The sequence below is a fragment of the Cydia amplana genome, chromosome 13 (genome assembly GCF_948474715.1).
Source record: "Cydia amplana chromosome 13, ilCydAmpl1.1, whole genome shotgun sequence".
Classification (NCBI taxonomy): domain Eukaryota; kingdom Metazoa; phylum Arthropoda; class Insecta; order Lepidoptera; family Tortricidae; genus Cydia; species Cydia amplana.
This window is the reverse complement of record NC_086081.1, coordinates 16,061,574-16,075,099: the sequence shown is the minus strand read 5'-3', so window position 1 is coordinate 16,075,099 and position 13,526 is coordinate 16,061,574. Positions and strand designations below refer to the sequence as shown.

Here is a 13,526-nt window from a genome sequence, read left to right as displayed (position 1 = left end):
CGGACCCAAAAACCAGACGTATTGAAAAGTGATATGGCTTAATATCTCTGCAACTACATAATTATTTCCCATTAGTTGGCTTTCGGGCTTCGCAATTAAGATACTTAGGGAAGCTGCAGAAAACATGCACCTTTCTTACGTTCCGGGCCTTCGGTCCTACGCGAAGCTCGGCCTTCGGCCTTTGCAATTAAGAATCTTGGGGAAGCTACAGAAAACGTGCATCTTTCTTACGCTCTGGGCCTTCTGCCCTACGCGAAGGTCGGCCTTCGGCCTTCGCAATTAAGAAACTTGGAAAAGCTGCAGAAAGCGTGCACCTTTCTTACGCTCCGGGCCTTCGGCCCTACGCGAAGCTCGGCCTTCGGTCTTCACAATTAAGATACTTCGAGCTGCAGAAAGCGTGCACCTTTCTTACGCTCTGTGCCTTCGGCCCTACGCGAAGGTCGGCCTTCGGCCTTCGCACTTAAGAAACTTGGAAAAGCTGCAGAAAGCGTGCACCTTTCTTACGCTCCGGGCCTTCGGCCCTACGCGAAGCTCGGCCTTCGGCCTTCGCAATTAAGATACTTGGGGAAGCTGCAGAAAGCGTGCACCTTTCTTACGCTCCGAGCCTTCGGCCCTATGCGAAGCTCGGCATTCGGCCTTCGCAATTAAGATTCTTGGGGAAGCTGCAAAAAACGTGCACCTTTCTTGCGCTCCGGGCCTTCGGCCCTACGCGAACCTTCGGCCTTCGCAATTAAGATACTTGGGGAAGCTGCAGAAGGCATGCACCTCTCTTACGCTCCGAGACTCCGGCCCTACGCGAAGCTCGGCCTTCGGTATTTACAATTAAGAAACTTGGGGAAACTGTAAAAAGCGTGCACCTTTCTTACGCTTCGGGCCTTCGGCCCTACGCGGAGCTCGGCCTTCGGCTTTCGTTATTAAAATACTCGTGGAAGTCACAGGAAGAGCCCATCTGTCTAAGCTCCCAGTCTTTGCTTCTCGTAAAATATTGTTTCACAACAGTAGCACGTGTGCTCCGGGATTTGCAAAATTTGTCGTGCGAAATTAAAATCATCATCAAAGACCTGCCTTCTACAGTCATGATAATAGTGTCTTCTATTCAAAGTCTCAAGTTAAATCTTATAATAAACAGCACAATATTATGTTTATTCAGAGTACCTGAGCATTTCTCAAATAATTTGTACATTTCGATCACATCTTAGATTTCTATAAAAATTGGTATGCTGGTAAAGTACCTACATGAAGCTGAACAATTTCCACCATATTTCCCAAAATGTCCAAGAAAGTTTGTATGAAACATTCCTTTTTTGTTACCAAATGTGTAAGGAAATCTGGTTACCAGAAAAAATGTTCATGTAGGTACTTTACGAGCATACCAATTTTTATAGAAATCTAAGATGTGATCGAAATGTACAAATTATTTGAGAAATGCTCACCTAGTCAATCGTTCAAACCGTTCCTTTCGTATTTGACACTTTCGCAATTGAAAATAACGTAAGCGCCACGTATGACGTTGTCGTATATAGCTGCAAAGAGAAATGTCATTAGCGCGATGTAGAACATTTCGTATTTTCTCTCCAACGATACAATTAAACATATAACTTATATATATTCATATGATCGCCTTAAAAAATCCTTTCTTTTAATATCCCATTCAATAGATTTAGACAATTCATTTATCTTTGCGTTATACTTATATTTTGTAAAATCTTGTCCTACCAAATGAATAGTTTAAACCATATTTTGTGTACAGTTTTAGAATCGTCTTTCAAAATCCTTTATTTTAATACCCAACTCGATAGGTTTATAAGTTTTATTTTTGTTTCGGTTGCACAATTTGCAATGCATAATCCGCCATATTGGTTTTGTGATGACGTCACATAGCCTATGTTACTCGGGATGACGTAAGGATTCCAATGATATCTCAAACACCTAAATCGGTTCAGGCACTTAGCTGTTACGGTGTAACAAAGAAACTTACATATCCACATACAAACATGAACCCTGAAAACAATACACTCTTTTTTTGGGGCAGTCGTGTAAAAAGTACGAGCAAAATGCACGCCCGAATGATATCAAAACGTTAAGTTCTAATTGAAACTACACCAGAAAAAAAGAAGGCAAAAAAAGTTTTTCATGTATTGATTTTGGACAAAATAAGATTTATTACATTATTTTTATTCCAATATATAAGTTCTGTTACTTGACTGATATTGTCATTGATTTACATACGAAAAAATATTGTTATAGATTCTTTTTCCTATTTTAGCGGAAAAGGAAGTTAATTTTTTTCATATTTTATAACGTTACTAAATCATTCGTAGTACCACTTTGGCGCAAAATACGAGGATGATATTATTATACACGCTAGGTAGCGCCACCCTGGGTTCCCACTGATCTGCGGACGGGGTAGATGAGTTTTAGTGTAGATGCGGCAAATAATGCTTTTGTGTTACTCTGTCTCGTTGTCAGTTGGATACTATTTATTTCAGATGGTTTGTATGATACTTTTGTTCAAAAAATTACTAGTAGGTACCTAAATCGTATCTTAGCGAAAAGCGATAGTGTTACTACATTAATGGAACTTGGTTCAATTTTAATATTATAAGTTCGGTGAAGTCTGGTCCTCGTGATTTCAGTTGAGTATTTCGTTAAAATAATAAGCTAAGTTTTGCAAAATGTATAGTGAAAAGATTGGGTAGTATTTAAATTTTAACAGGTACTATTATATAGTAGCTAACTAGTTAAGGAGCAGGATATATAACATAATATGATATTGATGATGATAAGGAATTAGAATAAATTTTTGGTCTGTCTTGATAATTTTTTTGTTTAAACATATGAAGTTTCTATTAAAAAACCAAACTACCAAGATTGAGAAATGAAAGATGTACATGACTTATACAGGTTTTTTATTCGTATGAATAATGCGACCCTATCTAACTTTAAGATCTTAGTGTTATTAAGACGCTTCCATTTCTTTGCTCAACGGGTGTCGTGTGTTAAATCCACAATATGCATTCTACTTTAAATATAATACGCAAAATATTTCAGCCATACCGTTGCATGGAATCGAGCTATAAACCACGTTGACTCCAAAATTCCTGGAAGTTTTATTCATTGCCTTACAAAAATATCGGTAGGTACCTACGTTTATAGTTTAAGTTTATTTAGATTGTTCATTAAAAAAACAATCAATACGATTAAATTGACCAATTTTATTTTAAAGTAAGCAATACATTTGGTTGAAAACTAAATGAGATTTTACTATTACTATCTTTTCAAATTAAGAAAACTTAATTTGATACGGCAAACTAACGATAAATTTACTATTTTACGATAAATTGAAACGATTTCCACTTAATTTACTGTCATCTTTTAAGCCCCAGGATAATAAACTTACGTTTCAATTAATATAATGAAACTAATTTAATCAGCGGATTATCATTAATAACTTACCGTCAAGAGAGATTAAGGCATAATTCGACTTCATGTTTTCCAGGACACTTTGCATAGTCTCCTGTTTTAGAGTTTCCAAGTTGTTATTTCTCAAATCCAACACAGTCAACTTCTGAAAATCGTCCAACACGCCGGCGTCTAATGTTCCTAACTTATTATCAGCCAAATAAAGTTTTCTCAGTTGCGCCAATCCACCAAAACCCCTCTCCGATATAAATTCTATTTCGTTCCCGTCCAGGTAAAGTTCCTGAAGGGCCCAAAGTTCGGAAAACGCCAAGTCGCCTATCATCGTCAATTTGTTGTTCCTCATGTCGAGATTAATCAAGTTGGACAAACCCTGGAAGTTCTCCCTGATTACTACAGTCAGCAAATTACTGTCCAGCTCCAATTTCACTAAATTGTTGAGATGCTTGAAGCATCCTTCATGAAGAACGCTTATAGTGTTCTTTGATAAGTAGAGCCGCTGCAAGTTCGGTAGCATGTAGAATACGTCCCGTTCCAACTCTGAAATCTGATTCTCCATCAAACTTACATTCGCCAACAGTATCAAATGTGCGAAAGACATTCTCTCGAGCTTCGTTATTTTGTTTTTCGGCAACGATATCTCTCTTAATGTCGACGAGTTAGTAAACGCGAAGGGTGGTACGGATGATATGTTCGCATAATGGATGTTGAAATACTGCAGCTTTTCTAGTCGAATTATGACTTTTGCAGGTATGTAGGTGAGCCCGCCGTCAGCTCTCACATTAAACGTGAGTCTTTCTATTTTAGGTTGGGAATAAAAGTTCGACCAAAATGGGTCATCTTCAGCGATTCCGCCATTAAAAACCCAGCAATCCGCCTTCGTAGCCGTCTTAAACTTCGTGCTCTCACAATAGCAATGTACCTTGGAGCCGCGGTCCTGAATGTCGCAAATATTGACGTATTGTGAATAAACACTTTTATCCGATTTCCATCGCCGCTTGTCGTTTTGCCGGCTCTCTGTTACGTTGATTTCAATTGTCGCGAAGGCAATCATTAGGATTAGATATTTAAGGTCCATCTTTTTTCACATCGGGCGATCTTTATCTGAAACAAAGAGAAGGCGTTTAGTGAGAGTTTCCTTTGTTCTTTTCTTATCTTTCGCTTTGTGTCGCGCATTAGCGAAGTTGCTGATAAGGTTGTATTGGAGTCGGACGTTAAGGTGCCATTAGTGCGACACTATTGACACTTTTGCTAAATGGGCGCGGAGTTGAATTTTGTTCGCGGAACAAAGAAATAGTACAGGGAGTCCCGTTACGTGGTAGTTAGTTAAGTTAGGAGTCTGTATTCGGACGGAGAATTTAAAAATGACGCCTCCAAGTTTGTACCTTGCAACGACTTAAAGCCGACTGAAGTGTAAACTCCGACAGTGCTTTTCTGCGAAACTTTTGAATCACCGATTGAGGACTTGTGCGATAAGTATTTTAACTCTTGTTCAGCTAACAATGGTAGTTGTTGTTTGGTATCGCAGTGAAGGAAAGATAAGTTCATTTCTAAATACATAATATAATTTAATTTAGTAGGAAAAGGTAAGATTTTTTAATGTAAGTTTATGGATTTATGTGTAACAAGTACATCAGTATTGCTTAAAGTTATTTACTGCTTTTCATTCATTCATTAAGATTTAAGAATAGTTTTAAGTAGGTACATGTATACATAAAATTAGCGTAGTAGTTCAATACCTACTACATACAATTCAAACGTTAATGTTGTGTCAGTCTTTTCCATATCAAATATTTACTTTTTTTATTTCAGTGTATTATTAAAAATAAATTATTATAATAAATGTTTTATAAGATTCATAATACAAATATAAGTATACAAAGTATCGTAAGTTTATTATTTATGTCAGATAATTAATTATCTCACCATTAAGTCATCCAAATGTTACTCCCGTAGAGAGCGTTATGTCCAAGTACCTATTAATTTTGGCATTTCCACGGACAAGACTTCTTATCCTTCATGTGCATAAGGACCTTACCATCAGAGTAAGTTCCTTATTTACATGTAATAGCATTAGGACCCTTTTTCTCATGGAAAAGTCCTTAATATTCACATGAAGCATAAGGACCCTTATCTGTGGAAAGCCACAATTTAATTTTAATTCGCTCCGTCATTTAAAAACCTTCACCAAAGCTCATAAAGTTGTTAACCCGAGACTGACAATAAAGCTTAAAAGTGCATTAATTAACGCTTTTGTCACGCCGGCATCCTGTCGCTTGTCCAATTAAGCTCAATAAGCGCTTCATTAAGCTCCAACTAGACAACTGTCATTTCACAATTGGTATGTGGCTATTTTTAATATTTTTGAAGTGAAAACTTCTTTAGCGGCGCTGGACACTTTTTGACCTCAAAAAATGATAAACTTGACCTCAAACTCAAGACAGCGTAATAAGGCGATCCCGTGACCGTAAGGGGCGTAAGGACTCATAATTTAGATGGCATTTAAATCAATAAAGAAAAACTCAATGTTAGTTGACATTTATGTTGCGGACTCCTTTTCAAGATTTTTCACCTATGTTCAAATAATTTGACGTTGTCATGGCAGTATGTAAATAAACATGTCAATGAAAAAGTGTAATCTTATTTGAGAATGATAATAATATACCTATAATAAATAAATAGAATACCTCCGCTAAACATAAATGTATCGTGTTACCGGGCGTCGGTGACATAGTGAGGTGAGTTTTCACTTCTATCGGCACTCCCGGAGTGCAACCGTTGTCGCTTGTTTTTTCTGGTAGAAACAAGCTTTAGCGACTAAAATTATTTGAAACTAGGGCGCGATTATCGAAGTGACAAAAATGCAAAAAGAGGGTTGAAAATATGTTGCTCCTGACCTAACATGCAAATTTTTAGCGTATTTATATTTTGTTAGTTTCATCAGATTTCTTATGTAGGTATATGTATGTATTATGTATTCTAATATGTTATTTACTTATATATGTATTATGTATGTATTATACCTATTTATTATTTATATTACTTGTATTTGTTTAGTTGTATGAGTTGTGTAAAAGTAGGTACCTACTTTGTTTTGTAATTACAACATGATGTTGCACCGCCTACAAATTATCTGCTTTGCCCGAAGGTTGGCTGGTAGAGAATGCATTGTAGCATTAAGTCCGCCTTTTGTACGTTTGTATTTTCTTTTGTGCAATAAAGATTAAATAAATAAATAACTTGTTCAATTTCTTGTTCAAAATTGTAGGCAAAGATCCAATTCAAAAGTTTCACATAGTCAATTTTGCCGTGTACACTGCACTGGCAAAAACTGCATATTTTTTTCTGGAACTCCAGACGAATCTAAAAATCAATACAGTTTGATAGGAATGCTCTTTTTGTCTGGAACGACCAAACGCTTTGAATTTTCCATTTGGACTGTATTCACGTTTTTCCGTTCAGTAAAAGTACAGAGAAATTTCTAGATCGTGAATAGAAATACTTATAATAAGGTATTAAAATCCTCACGCCCATGGTCTAATAAAACATGGTCTTCTCTTCCCAGAGTGTCACTTGCCTACGTCCATGGTCTAATAAAACATGGTCTTCTCTTCCCAGAGTGTCACTTGCCTACGTCACAATAACATTGCCACTTTATTTCAACATAACATGTTACATGGGTACATTATATCTATGGTTAATAAGTTAATTTATTTCTTTATAATGTAATAATTTTCATTTATATGTATTTTATCTTAAATTTTACAATAACATGTCATTTTTAATTATTCATTAGCAATATCTTCCGATTCACGAAAGAAATTTCAGACGTTCGGGTAATTCTGTTTACACTACTGGCAACACAGGATAGCGCTTTCACATTTGACAATCCGCCATTTTGTCCCTGACCGACCGTCCTTGTCGAACGCGTGTTAATTGTTATTCCCTTCTCGCTCAGTGTCAGCAGTCGCAGTGTTTTCCAAACTTTTCACGTCGTAAGCTTCGTAATTAATGTTTTGTTACGAAAATGGTTGGCTGCTCTATTCGGAACTGTAAGAGTAGGAGTGAAAAGTGCAGTATAGATTTGTTTTATTTTACTATGTTTCTACATGAATAACTTAAAATTAATGCCGTTAAAATAATTTTCACTGTTGGTTAAAATTCTCCCACATTTTAAAGTTTGAGAACCTGTAAACAGCATGATGACGTAGGCAAGTGCCAGTTAGGTCATTCGCGAATCTCGGAATAGAGTACCAGGCGGAGTATATTATTATACCATGCCTACGTCACAATAACATTGCCACTTTATTTCAACATAACATGTTACATGGGTACATTATATCTATGGTTAATAAGTTAAAATATTTCTTTATAATTTTATAATTTTCATTTATATGTATTTTATCTTAAATTTTACAATAACACGTCATTTTTAATTATTCGTTAGCAATATCTTCCGATTCACGAAAGAAATTTCAGACGTTCGGGTAATTCTGTTTACACTACTGGCAACACAGGATAGCGCTGTCACATTTGACAATCCGCCATGTTGTCCCTGACCGTCATCCTTGTCGAACGCGTGTTAATTGTTATTTCCTTCTCGCTCAGTGTCAGCAGTCGCAGTGTTTTCCAAACTTTTCACGTCGTAAGCTTGGTAATTAATGTTTTGTTACGAAAATGGTTGGCTGTTCTATTCGGAACTGTAAGAGTAGGAGTGAAAAGGGCAGTATAGATTTGTTTTATTTTACTATGTTTCTACATGAATAACTTAAAATTAATGCCGTTAAAATAATTTTCACCGTTGGTTAAAATTCTCCCACATTTTAAAGTTTGAGAACCTGTAAACAGCATGATGACGTAGGCAAGTGACAGTTAGGTCATTCGCGAATCTCGGAAGAGAGTACCAGGCGGAGTATATTATTATACCATGCTCACGCCTGTCTTTACACAACTCGACTTCGTCACTTAACTTCGGCCGTTCAATCTTAACACCCCTTATTATTATTATCTTTATTTACTTGAACTCTTAGGTTAGGTGATTTATAATATGAATATAAAAGTAAAATATAAAAACACTTACAAAACAATAAAAAATACATATAAACACATTATAAAAAACCTAACCTAGAGTGCCATTATTATTATTATATACCTACTGCACCAAATACTATTGTATCATATTTCATATTTCCGGATAAGCACACCATGTTCGAGTGTGTAGCTAGGACTCAATTCAGAATTTCAATAATGAATGCTAAATAATAAGAACTCATATTGGTGTATTTACAGTTAAAAACAATCAGAGGGTATTGTTACAATGAACATAATAATTATTGCCATAACATTGCCACAAAACACCAAATTTGCTCAAAAACCTTCAAACAAAGGAAATTACTCGCGCTTTACCATTTGCATACATAATAATAAAACTTAGGTGAATGACCCTTATTTATAACGTACAAACATTTCAAAATGACCTAAGTAACAATAAATCGCTCTAAAGATACTTCCTTCTGCATAACACTGTAAATCCACACAAATTTGAAACAGCGTAAGTAGCGTCAATTTGTATTCTATATAAGTCCTTGTGTGTGTTCACACGGGTTTATGAGTAACGGGACACACGGAGGGCGGAATTTATGGGCGCTTTGATAATTAACACGGAATAAAAGTAACGACACTTTCTCACTGGATACGCTACGGAAATAAAATGTGCAGGTAAATATGTTCGCTCTGGACTGTGAAATCTTTTGAATGCACACGCTATCTCGAAAATAAGAGCAAAAATGTTTTTGACGCTAATGAAGATAGAAAAATAAAAATGTTCTTTGACGCTAAATAAGTTTTCGTTTTACAGAATGAGTACAAACAGTGTTTTTACTTTAATATAAATACTTCACGTTTATGCTGGTTTAATACCCAGCTAAATTGGTGCCCAGGATTTTTTTACATTTTCAATTTCATTAACGATACAAATCGAACACGGTTGATCATCAATCGAGATTTTTTTTGGAAATGTCCTATTTTCAAATACTATGAGCAAACTTACATGTCACATCAAAATAATATCTCAATAATGTCAGTCGCCAGTGCGTCTCGCTCGCGCCAATGCATGTACGCAGAAGTACGAACGAAATACACGCGCATATTACATAATTTAGATATCACAATATAATTTTAAATTGGCGTCTCAGTAACGGTTCATCACAAATCTTATGGGCACTAATGTGAACACCAATAATAATGGCTAGCACGAATGAACCACTAAAAAGTGTTTGAAAATAAATAAATAAATATTAAAGGGACATTCATTACACGAATTAACTACGGTTAGCTATAGTTTGTCAACGATATAACATAGTTTGTCAAAGGACTATCTCATTTCAAACATAGACAGAGAGAATCATACTATCTTTGTCTTTCACTAGTAATAGCACCCAAAAGAAAAGGATGGAGGAGGAGAAAAGGATTGGTTTGACCAATTATATGTAATATACAAATTTAAATACATAGAAAATATCCTCGGGAACAAACATCTGTGTTTATCACACAAATAAATGCCCTTACCGGGATTTGAACACAGGACCATCGGATTTACAGGCAGGGTCACTACCCACTAGGCCAGACCGGTCGTCAAAATTTGAAAAACAAACTGTCACATCTAGTGCTCCTAACTTGGCTCAGATAATTAACCCACTGTATTGTGCATCCTTTAACTAGCACGCGGACGCAAATGATGCAATTACTCTGTGACAGTTTATTCCAACCAACCAGTTGAGATAAGCTACCTGTACATATAGCTAACTAAGAGAGTAAAACTCTTAGCGCCACTTGCACCCACCCACTAACCCGGGGTTAACCGGTTAAACCTGGAGTTACCATAGTTACCAGTACAATTAGACACTGGGTTAATAGTTTAACCACTTAACCCCGGGTTAGTGGGATGGTGCAAGTGGCCGTTAGACATGAGTTTGTCATTTTATCACTGAAAACTGATTATTTTCGGACAAGAAAGACAATTCACATCGATTTAAAATTTCACGGATTTTACTCATTATTATTCACAACGACGGAAATCAATCGCGTAAAATTAAGTTTAAAATTTACCTCCGACGTTTCGAGGACGGCGTTGTCAATTGAATTGAAGAAAGACAATTGTGTTTGCCAGAATACATACTACATAATACAAAGAAAACTTTTAATTTTATTTAGGCGATATAGCAACATCTATTACGACCCTTATTGACTTAGCAATAAAGTACAAAAACTGCCATATAAACTACCACTGCTGCAGTGCGCCGTGCGCGGGCCTGAGTACTAATTTCTATAGTCTTGAATAAATATGGTTTTAACCTTAAATATTTGATATTTCTGTATATTATCCTTGCAATCGTAGTGAAGCAGAGTATATAGTAGTAGTAGTAGTAGTAATCACTTTATTGCACACAACACAGGTTTACATAATATTTACAGAAATAAAGGTACGAAGGCGAACTTATCCCTGTAAGGGATCTCTTCCAGCTAACCTTCGAGTAGATGAGGGGAGAATTCAAATTAGATAGACAAACTTACGGAATGCACAGTAACTCGTATCATAGAGAAATATAATAAGACAAGAGTGCTCACTCCATACATTAGTTAGACTATTAATTTCAGTGTCTACATCTAGCATCGAGTAGCGGAACTATCAGTACTGCTACATCTATTGACAAGTAGCCGTACTGATTGTTCCGCTACTCGATGCTAGATGCTAATAGTCTTTTTGGTACTAAAACTGATGTATGGAGTGAGCAATCTATGTATTTTTTTCCTATGCTCGTATATAACTCGGGCATAAATGCCAATTTTATCCTTGACCTATATCGGCCCGAGCGTACGGATAAAATGGGTTACTTTATGCCCTTGTTGTATAATACACTATTAAATTCACCGCAAAAGTAAGCGTTTAAGGTTTTCTGATAACGTTATATAGCAACCAGGTTGAATAGCTGCGAAGTTGGTCTGCCTATGTAACTGGGGCGCCGTATTTTGTATTCGTTCTAGTTCTACTCTAGCTCGAGATCCGGAGGTAATTTTAATTTTTGTATGGGTACTTGGATACTACTGATCAAGGTAAGTTTTGGCATAATCTTGTTTTTTAAATAATTTCAGTGCGTCTCGTTCTAAAAATCTTATATTGGCGCAAGTGAGTTGCGACATACTTAAAATCAAATCAAATCCTTTAAAAATCGTTTTATTTTTTTGTTGGAATTTTGAATAGGCTTGCTCTAATTACCAACACAAAGATGCACTAAATCACTCTGAAATGGGACTTAATATATAGGATAATGTTTAGAGATACAAAGAAATATTACAATAATAAGGGTTTATCATTATTAAATTACTTTAATTTCATCCTATTATAAAATGAGACCTTTCATTGTTAGAAATTCAGAGGGAACTTTAAATAATCAAAAGATTTTCTTTATTTTTTATTTTGGACATAGATGTTATTTTTAGAATTCAACCTAAAATTCATAAAATGTTTGATTCTCCAGGAATAGGTACTTAAAATTAATTCTAAATACAAAATAGGTAGGCAGTACACATTTCAATCATGAATCTGATAATATGTAATTATAATCAGCCTTAATTATAGAGCATGACGTCATCAATTATTCATTGTGCACTCCATAATAGGCTACTATAATTGATGTAATTACCTAAATGGTTTCAATGTATTATGTAGATCACAATACCCAAAATAACATCATTTATAGGAGAGCAATAAAAATGAGACAAGGGCAAATTAAAACTATATAAAGAAGTTTCCATCTTCATTCAATGACTCACTAGAGAAGATTTTTATAGCATCCCAGATTTTTACAAATTTAGTACGCAAATATTATATCGACCATTTTGTAAATTAAACCTCTATTATAATTTATAACCCCTAGATTTATATTTTTTTATGATTAGTTACCTAAATTTCACATTTTAACAGGTGTGACGGGTTTTTACTGTCAGCAAAATTTAAGAGTTTTTAATAATTTTTAAAGGTTTTTTATTATTTACCTCCAAAATCGAAATATTCGTTCTTTGAAACAAAATGTTCCTTTTAAGTTTCTATGTTAATATAAAGATGCGGTCGTCTCCCGGTCTACTGTACTCGTTCCAGTTCCCCGATTTAAACGACCATTTCCGACGTATGATGCTGTCACAATGGCATCTCTTTACCCGTTGTTTCGTATTTCCTAGTCTCTTTTTGTATAGACTCGTTTTTGGTCTTGAACACAATTGGTAGAGTGATTTTACTATAGTGGTGTTTTGGATATATTTTCTTTGTTGGCATTCGCGCTTACTCGCTTGCTACATTCTGATTATTCGCTTTATAAGGTAAATGTACTAGTGCTCGACATGCTAATGCCCAATAGATGACACCCTGCTATCACCTCTATTGACAATGACTTAAGTTTCAAGATGACATGTACTGGGACCGCATCGAGCACCAGTACGTTTACCTTACATGGGCATCTTCAGAAAAAAAGTGAAGTTAAGTAGGTAGGTAGGTAGGTATGGAAAAAAAAATGGAAAAATCATGTTAGGAATTAATGCGTCTGGTGTAAATTAAGAATATGAAAAAATGCGAATAGAAATTATGCTACAGGTAAATTATGATTTTGGGAAAATGATCTAACCAGTCAGGTAGGTATCTACCTACTACATTTATGCTACTTATTTTTTGAAAAACTATCAAATTGTGTTTAATTATGAAGAATCACAAGGACTAATATCCACTTAATTTGGTAAATAAATTTTATATAAATATGTAGGCACCTATCGTCACTAAATTGACTCCTTAATTTTTTATGAATAATTGGAAATACATTATTTCCCTATCTTTTAAATAATAGTTTTCATGATTCTGAGGCGAAACAACTCAAAAGGTGTAAGTTTTTCGAAAAAAAAGGAAATGCTACATTTTCCATTTAATTTCATAGAGCGGTGTTGCAAAACACGGGCATATTTTTGCTTACAGGGTAGCTCCATCCCTTGAATCATATTTGACATTTATTTTTTGCATTTTGTATTTGTGTTTCCTGAAAACTCCTACAAACATAGGGATG

At 35.3% G+C, this 13,526-nt stretch overlaps 1 protein-coding gene and 1 long non-coding RNA gene across 3 annotated transcripts in view; one reads left to right on the top strand and one right to left on the bottom strand.

Moving 5' to 3' along the window:
* The window catches only part of LOC134653564 (connectin-like), a 41,181-nt gene that overhangs the window by 1,640 nt on the left and 26,015 nt on the right, over positions 1-13,526 (bottom strand). Inside the window, exon 2 of one of the 2 annotated variants that reach the window (XM_063508948.1) lies at positions 3,457-4,524. In XM_063508948.1, the coding sequence (XP_063365018.1) occupies positions 3,457-4,498 (1,042 nt within the window). In that variant the 5' untranslated portion in view covers positions 4,499-4,524. The remainder of the gene's footprint in view (positions 1-3,456; positions 4,525-13,526) is intronic. The other variant, XM_063508947.1, reaches the window with a different exon arrangement.
* LOC134653615 (uncharacterized) overlaps positions 1-13,526 on the top strand; it is a 119,222-nt gene that overhangs the window by 97,240 nt on the left and 8,456 nt on the right. The gene's annotated exons all lie outside the window — the stretch shown is intronic.